This window comes from Balaenoptera musculus, chromosome 11 (assembly GCF_009873245.2).
Source record: "Balaenoptera musculus isolate JJ_BM4_2016_0621 chromosome 11, mBalMus1.pri.v3, whole genome shotgun sequence".
NCBI classification, from domain to species: domain Eukaryota; kingdom Metazoa; phylum Chordata; class Mammalia; order Artiodactyla; family Balaenopteridae; genus Balaenoptera; species Balaenoptera musculus.
This window is the reverse complement of record NC_045795.1, coordinates 32,439,751-32,448,233: the sequence shown is the minus strand read 5'-3', so window position 1 is coordinate 32,448,233 and position 8,483 is coordinate 32,439,751. Positions and strand designations below refer to the sequence as shown.

General features: G+C 43.7%; 2 protein-coding genes across 2 annotated transcripts; one reads left to right on the top strand and one right to left on the bottom strand.

The window, feature by feature from the left end:
• The first annotated feature begins 1,214 nt into the window (after positions 1 to 1,214).
• On the top strand, positions 1,215 to 4,245 carry LOC118904226 (mitotic checkpoint serine/threonine-protein kinase BUB1 beta-like). The gene is given in 4 exon segments (XM_036870144.1): positions 1,215 to 1,226; positions 2,451 to 2,911; positions 2,913 to 2,949; positions 3,255 to 4,245. Coding segments are annotated over 4 exon segments (1,299 nt in total). The 3' UTR covers positions 4,044 to 4,245.
• Positions 4,246 to 6,001: 1,756 nt separating this feature from the next.
• Positions 6,002 to 8,166, bottom strand: C11H6orf226 (chromosome 11 C6orf226 homolog). The gene has a single exon (XM_036870714.1). It carries the CDS (start codon positions 8,120 to 8,122, stop codon positions 7,790 to 7,792), a length of 333 nt encoding a protein of 110 aa, XP_036726609.1. The 5' UTR covers positions 8,123 to 8,166; the 3' UTR covers positions 6,002 to 7,789.
• Positions 8,167 to 8,483: the final 317 nt, after the last annotated feature.

Genomic DNA, 8,483 nt, shown 5'->3' with positions numbered 1-8,483 from the left:
GAGCCCTGGTCTGGGAAGATCCCACATGCCGTGGAGCAACTAGGCCCGTGAGCCACAACTGCTGAGCCTGCGCGTCTGGAGCTTGTGCTCCGCAACAAGAGAGGCCGTGACAGTGAGAGGCCTGCGCACCGTGATGAAGAGTGGCCCCCGCTCGCGGCAACTAGAGAAAGCCCTCGCACAGAAACGAAGACCCAACACAGCCATCAATAAATAAATTAATTTAAAAAAAAAAAAGAACTTTTGTTAGAATTTGATATTTGGGATATTTGTCAAAAATATTAACACTTGGTCAAATAGGATCACAGGTCACTGTGAAACAATACTTAACCAAAGTGACAAAAAATTTCAAAAAAAAAAAAAAGATCACTTAAAGGCAAAAAAACTCACAAAATCTGTTACCAAAAGCAGTATTTCAGGGCTTCCCTGGTGGCGCAGTAGTTGAGAATCTGCCTGCCAATGCAGGGGACACGGGTTCGAGCCCTGGTCTGGGAGGATCCCGCATGCCGTGGAGCAGCTGGGCCTGTGAGCCACAATTGCTGAGTTTGCACATCTGGAGCCTGTGCTCTGCAGTGGGAGAGGCCGCGATGGTGAGAGGCCCACGCACCGCAATGAAGAGTGGCCCCTGCTTGCCACAACTAGAGAAAGCCCTCGCACAGAAACGAAGACCCAACACAGCCATAAATAAATAAATAAAATTTTTAAAAAAAAGCAGTATTTCAAGAAAACTTTATTCTCTTAACAGAGAGAACCAAATCCAGTCTTGCACCAGTCTACTTTTAATAACAAAATCCATTTACGAAATTAAATTGAATCTAATCTGAGCTTGACCATGTATAAAACTCCTTTTTCAGGGCTCCCTTTTTACAAATCTTCTACAAGTTTCTGTATTCATATTAATTTGTCCCTTATTTTTTTTAATACAGAAATAACCAGCTCTAGGACAAAATCATTCTTTCCCCTTAACAAAATGTACTTCCATTCCTCATACCTTCTTTTGCTGAAAACACACATCCTACTTTCCTTGCACACTGAAATATTTCCCTTATTATCTTTAGTAGTTCTAATTACATACTACAATTTTAACTGTTAAAAACCTTAATCTCTAGCACAAACCAACAAGCAGCAAGTAATTATAAGCTGTTTGTCATACCAGCATTCCCTGATTAGGAGTATCCCATAACCTCTAGAAACATATAAAATAATTTCTTTCCTCAATGTGGTACAAGGTATGTTTGTAATAAACCCAGACATCTTTAGTTTTCCTTTCCTAAGAAGAATAAAGTGATTAACTTTAGACCTGTTTAGCAATTAATGTTTCAGCATTTTATCTCATTTGAAACGACCTGGACATTCAATAAATTCCCATCATTTAACTTAACTTAGCAAAACTCAAGTTACCAAAAATCTAGAGAAACTATTTTAGACAGACATACCCAGCATAATTATTTCTAAAAGAGTTCACCTGAAAACTCTTATCTCATTTACCTTCATTTTATAACTTATGAAAATATTATCCTACCACGTTAATTTGTTGCTGTTGTTGTTGTTGACAAAGTCTGTAACAGAAATAACATGAATGTGGGGCTTCCCTGGTGGCACAGTGGTTAAGAATCCACCTGCCAATGCAGAGGACACGGGTTCAAGCCCTGGTCCGGGAAGATCCCACATGCCGCGGAGCAACTAAGCCCGTGCGCCACAACTACTGAGCCTGCGCTCTAGAGCCCAGGAGCCACAACTACTGAGCCTGTGCTCTAGAGCCCACGAGCCACAACTACCGAACCCCGTGCGCCTAGAGACCGTGCTCCACAAGAGAAGCCACCACAATGAGAAGCCCGCACACCACCAAGAAGAGTAGCCCCAGCTCACAACTAGAGAAAGCCCGCACACAGCAACGAAGACCCAACACAGCCAAAAAAAAAGACGTGAATGTATTGACCTTTAGTAAACCTAGGTACAATACAGTAAGACATGTCTATATTAATTAAGTTAGCGAGCTTAAGCTAGCTTTAATACCAGATGTTATACTATATATAAAATAGATAACCAACAAGGACCTACTGTATGGCACAGAGAACTATACTCAATATTTTCTTTTCCTTTATAGGAAAAGAATCTGAAAAAGAAAAAAAGTATATATATAAAACTGAGCCACTTTGCTGTACACCTGACACTAATACATTGTAAATCAACTATACGTCAATAAAAAAATATTTTTAAAAACGGGATGTTAATTTAATATTGAATATTTCTTAGAGCACATAAACCTGAAATTCATTCCGACCAACACTCTTTTATATTTAGAAATATTTAGTTTGTAACACCTTACTTTTAAGTCAATTATATAGAGCTCTTTTTAAATTTTAATTTTGATAATATTTCTAGGGGTAGATACATCTCATAATAATGTCTCATAATAATGTACACACAGACACATAAACAGACAAAACTAGAGATCTCATAGCTTCACTTTAAAACTTAGTTATTGGGAGAACTGCGCAGAAGGGGAGAGGCAGCATGTGGAAAGGAGGGCCTCTGCAGTGTGGATTTCGGCAGTTTGGAGCACAATTATTGAAGACAGCTGTGAAGCCACACACTCCTCTGGGTTCTCTGGATCTTCTGCCTCAGTTACAAGCACCTCCTCCATCAAATGTCTTCAAATTCCTGAGAAACTGGAGCTCACTAGTGAGACTACAGACAGCCCTACTCAGTCACCCTGGTGTTCACAGTATCGCAGACAACTACTAAAATCCCAACCAGAGCTGAGTACCTCTGCAGAGTTTTTTGTAGAAGATAGACCAATCCCTAATTTGGAAATAGAGAAGGAAATTGAATTAGATAATGAGGATTATTGCATTAAACAAGAATACCTGTTATGCGAAGACTACAAATTATTCTGGGTGTCGCCAAGAAACTGCAGAGTTAACCATAATAAAGGTATCTTCTCAACCTGTCCCATGGGATTTTTTTTTTTTAATAAATTTATTTATTTATTTTTGGCTGTGTTGGGTCTTCTTTTCTGTGCGAGGGCTTTCTCCAGTTGCGGCGAGCGGGGGCCACTCTTCATCACAGTGCACGGGCCTCTCACTGTAGTGGCCTCTCCCGTTGCGGAGCACAGGCTCCAGACACGCAGGCTCAGTAGTTGTGGCTCACGGGCCTAGCCGCTCCGCGGCATGTGGGATCTTCCCAGACCAGGGCTCGAACCCGTGTCCCCTTCATTGGCAGGCGGATTCTTAACCACTGCGCCACCAGGAAAGCCCCCATGGGACTTTTATATCAACTTCAAGTTAAAGGAACGTTTAAATGAGGAGTGTGATAATTTGTGTAGCTGGTATCAATACCAAGATGGCTGTATCGTTTGGCACCAATATATAAACTGCTTCACCCTTCAGGATCTTCTTCAATACAGTGAATTTATTACCCATGAAATAACAGTGTTGATTATTTATAACCTCTTGACAATGGTGGAGAAACTACACAAAGCAGAAATAGTCCATGGTGACTTGAGTCCAAGGAGTCTGATTCTTAGAAACAGAATCCACGATCCCTATGATTGTAATAAAAACAATCAAGCTTTGAAGATAGTGGACTTTTCCTACAGTGTTGACCTTAGGGCAGAGCTAGACGTTTTTAACCTCAACAGATTTCAGACTGTACAGATCCTGGAAGGACAAAAGATCCTGGCTAACTGTTCTTCTCCCTACCAGGTAGATCTGTTTGGTATAGCCGATTTAGCACATTTACTATTGTTCAAGAAACACCTGCAGGTCTTCTGGGATGGGTCCCTCTGGAAACTTAGCCAAAATATTTCTGAGCTAAAAGGTGGTGAACTATAGAATAAATTCTTTGTGCGGATTCTGAATGCCAGTGATGAGTCCACAGTGTCTGTTCTGCGGGAACTTGTGGCAGAAATGAATGGGGTGTTTGACACCACATTCCAAAGTCACCTGAACAAAGCTTCACGGAAGGTAGGGAAGTTAATCAGTCCTGGGGCTTTCCTCTTCCAGCAAGATAGGCAGTCAAGTCTCTCACAGATTCCTGCCTAAAACCAATGGTTGTACTGTGGAACACTGGACCTGTATATGCTATGATTTAATTTAGGTATACTACTAACACTTCTCTACTTTTTGGTAGAAGTATATTTCTAGGTAACTGGCATTTTCTACTCAACAAGGTACCTCCTCTTGGCCTTGTCTAACTTTAACAAAGAACTGTTTTATTCTAAATGGATTCCGTATTAATGGGTACCTTGTTGTCATTTTTTTAAACGTCTTTATTGGAGTATAATTGCTTTACAATGGTGTGTTAGTTTCTGCTGTATAACAAAGTGAATCAGCTATACATACACATACATCCCCATATCTCCTCCCTCTTGCGTCTCCCTCCCACTCTCCCTATCCCATCCCTCTAGGTGAACACAACCTTGTTGTCATTTAACGCATTTGTCTCAACTTTTCCCTGTGCTTTTCCTGTTTGTAATTTGTGACCTGTACCCTTATGATCACTATGTATTTTGTAAAGAATAAAATAGTATTTGTTAAAAAAAAAAAAAAAAAACTTAGTTATTGGGACTTCCCTGGCGGTCCAGTGGTTTAAGACTCCAAGCTTCCACTGCAAGGGACGCGGGTTTGATCCCTGGTTGGGGAATTAAGATCCCACATGCTGTGTGGGACAGCCCAAAAAAAAAAAAAAAAAACTTAGTTATGAATCAGTTATCACAATATAAACTTACTAGTTTATAAATAACACTTGGAATGAATTAAATTTGCTTGCTCAGATGACTAAGCCTTTACTATTTGTGGAAAAGACTTTTAAGATTTGTATTTGTCCTTGATAAACCCTTAAGGAGGCTATTAATTAGATTTTGGCTGAGGGAGACTTTCCAGCTGTTTGAGTTTAAAAAGGCCGCTTTTTCCTTTTTTTCTTCCTTGGTTTCAGGTTCTTTCTGATTGAGTTAATTAGGCTCAGTCTCAGGTTTCTGTGGGCTGTATTTACATTTCTGTTGTCAACATTTGCAAGACATGGACTCCCATGGTGGTCCAGTGGGCACGAAGGAATTCAGGCGCTTTGTCAATCTTTTAAGTTGATTAATTGGCCTGTTGCCCCAAGTAACTGTTGGTCAAGTATCTCAGTGTAATTTTTTCCAGCCCTTTAAATATATTTTTTTTAACTGGGGTAAATAGAGCAGACTTGTTTGGGGCCCTTTAATGTTGGGAACCAATAGTGGGTCCCTTTGGCCCATCCAACCTTAGGTAGTTTTGTATCAAACCTTTAATTTAATCCCATTAACGTCTGTTTTATTTATTCCATTTTTAAGTAACCACCTTAAAATTTCCAACTTGTTGGGAAAAAGTCCCTAGACTTTCCCTTCAGTTTTTTCTTGTTTTCCTGTTAATCAACCTAATTAAAATTAATTATTCTAATGTTTTTATTGTTATCCTTAAGACCCATTGAGGGGAAGCAGAGACCACAATAAGGCTTCCCAAACCATTTTTTGGGGGGTGGGGGATTGTTTTAAACTAAGGGAGTTCTTAGGTTAACCGTTATATATATTTTTCCCACCTTTTTTTTTTTTCCTCATAGGTACCAATAAAACAGCTAGTTATAATGAGAGCTCCCTAAAACTTTACCAACTCAGAGTTTTTCCAATTTAAAGGCTCCATCATCTGGCCATTAATGAGATGTATCTTTTTTTTTTTTAATGATATTTTATTTATTTATTTTATTTATTTATTTTTGGCTGTATTGGGTCTTCATTTCTTTGCACGGGCTTTCTCTAGTTGCGGCAAGCGGGGGCTTCTCTTGTTGCAGAGCACGGGGCTCTAGGCACGTGGGCTCAGTAGTTGTGGCTCGTGGGCTCTAGAGCGCAGGCTCAGTAGTTGTGGCGCACGGACTCAGTTGCTCCACAGCATGTGGGATCTTCCCAGACCAGGGCTCGAACCCGTGTCCCCTGCATTGGCAGACGGATTCTTAACCACTGCGCCACCAGGGAAGCCCTGAGATGTATCTTAATAGTGACTCAAACCAATAAGATGCAAGAGGCGTTCCCCACAAGAGAGTGTGAAGGCTGCTGCCTAAACAAGATCCAGAAAGTTTATTCCCAAATATAGTCTAAGGAAGTAAAGGCCTTTGTTGTACAGGCTGACGCAATGAAGGTTAAGATGGCAAAAAATCCCCAAGAGTTGGTACAGCCAGACAAAAGACTGCTCAGAATCCCAGTCTATTTAATTGGCTGCCAAATGTACACCATATGTGCACCTTTTGGATGGCAGAGACCAAGTTCTCAAAAGCCATACACACAAAAGGCTGGAAGAAGATCGAGTAGAACATTTACATCTCAAAGACACAGGAAGAGAAATGAAACTTCCCCCAGAAGGGCTTTTGTTTTTGTTTTTTTAAGGTCAGAATTTTGAAAAGATGTTTTTATCAAGCCGGCTTTTTCTAACTTAACTGCGTATTCAATAAATGAGCCCAATCTGAGTCATTTTCAGGATGAGATTTCCTTTGACTCCCAATTAAGTAGGTACTTGCAAGTATGAGCTCCGTACATTCATGAATTTGCCTAGAGTGTTAATCGGAGGTTGGTTTTCTGAAGCCCTTCGTTTTTGTTTGAGATAATCTATTTCCCGTTTTAAAGTTGAATTCGTCGGGGATAAAACTTACTAGTGCACTTTTATCCTGACAAATTCTTATTAAGGTAGCCAATTTGAGGAAAACATCAGGTCACCCTCTTATCTAAACATTCAGCCCAGACTGCTCAGTACTTTTTTTTTTTCTTTGGCCCCGCGGTGTGGCATCTTAGTTCCCTGACCAGGGATGGAACCCGTGCCCCCTGCAGCGGAAGCGCAGAGGCTTAACCACTGGACCACCAGGGAAGTCCCCAAATATCTTTTCAACTGAGCAAATCCAAGTGTCTTTCAACCGGGTTCCCCCAGTATCTTTCAGCTGGGGGGCATTTTCTTCCAGTGTCTTTCAACTGGGCTCCCCTAGTATCTTTCAACTAGGGAGGTCACTCCCCAATGTCTTTCAACTGGGGAGCCAGGCATCTGTTAGACACTGCCAAATAAAACTCAGGATAATCAACCAATAATCAGGAGATCCAAGAACCAGGAGAGACTCACCCAAGTTCGTATGAACTCTCCAAGGAGGCGGATGGGCACAAGAGGCCTCTTCCAGTACCAAGGGTCCGGTTCCTCGTAGAGTTCAGGCGAAGAGGAGAAGTCTGCTCTGGTTCCCTCCATGGTCACCAAAACTGTTGACTGAAAAAAAAAAGCAAAACCTCAAAGTTGAGAATTATTTTATTTGGCAGACTTTCTGAGGATGCAAGCCCAGGAGGCAGCCTCTCAGATAGCTCTGAGGGACTGCTCTGAAGGATAGATAGGAGTTCTGCGACAAAATCAGGTAGTCAGAACATCAAAAGATTACTGTTAATTAAAGAAAACCCGACATCTCACGTTAATGAATTGAGCTTTTTTCTGTGAACAGGTAGATGCAAGAGTCTGGGCTCACTGACACTTTGCCTTTGATATGCGCCTTAGCTATCCAAGGCCAGTATCCTGTTCTTTCCCATCTTGAGCCCCCTCAGGGTGCGCCGTTGACAGTGTCTGCAGTGGCTAAGGGCTTGGCAGCGGCAGCCCATTTGTCTCCATCCTGGGTTCCCTAGGGCTCACCGACGGGGCCGCAGTATTGGCTGATGGCTAGATGGCTGCAGCGTCCTTTGCTGATAGGGCAGCAACATTTTTCATTCACAGTTGCAAAGGACCTCGAGCCTCAGGAACCCACTATGTTCCATCTAGGAAGGCGCTGTCGCAGCCTCCCCGGAGCCAGGTTCTTCCAGGAGGGTCCTCTGCCCATAGGGAGGGTCGTCGGGCCTGTGGCCCCGGGTCTGGAAGGGCGGCGCGGGGGCGTCGGCGGAGCCCGAGGCCTCCCAGGGCTTGGGCCTCCGCGGGAGCCGGGACGCCGTGGGTTCGCCGAGGGTCGCCACGACGTGGCGCCTCTCCAGGCCGGGGAGCCCCCGGCCCTGCTGGACCAGTTGCAGGAGCTGCGCCAGGGTCACCGAGGCCGAGGCTGAGTCCGCGGGTGCAGAAGCCGCGCCAGTCCCGCTCTGACTGCCGGAGGGCTCCATGGCTGGCTTGGAGCCTGAGCGCTTCCGGGAGGGATGGGTGCAACCACCGTCGGAGGAAGTGAAGGGGGGCGTAGACCGTACCAAGCGGCCCAGAGAGCGGGGAGCACTGGAAAACATGCTCCGCGCGGAAACGCTTCACCCACACATACACCACTTAGCCCGCCCCAGAGCCTCCAACATGGAATGCTTTAGAACACGGGAAGGCTTGTACAGAATGGAACGTGCCTGCCGACACGGCGATGCAGGCAAAAAGACCTGAGTTTGCACACTCGCCCGGGCACCGCGCACACACCTGCCTTCATGCATGCGCTGAGACTACTGCATAGACACGTGGTGGGGGGGGCGGGGGAGATAACCTCCA

Coding starts and splice junctions, on each gene's coding strand:
- C11H6orf226 (XM_036870714.1), bottom strand. CDS start 8,122: ATGGAGCCCTCCGGCAGTCAGAGCGGGACTGGCGCGGCTTCTGCACCC.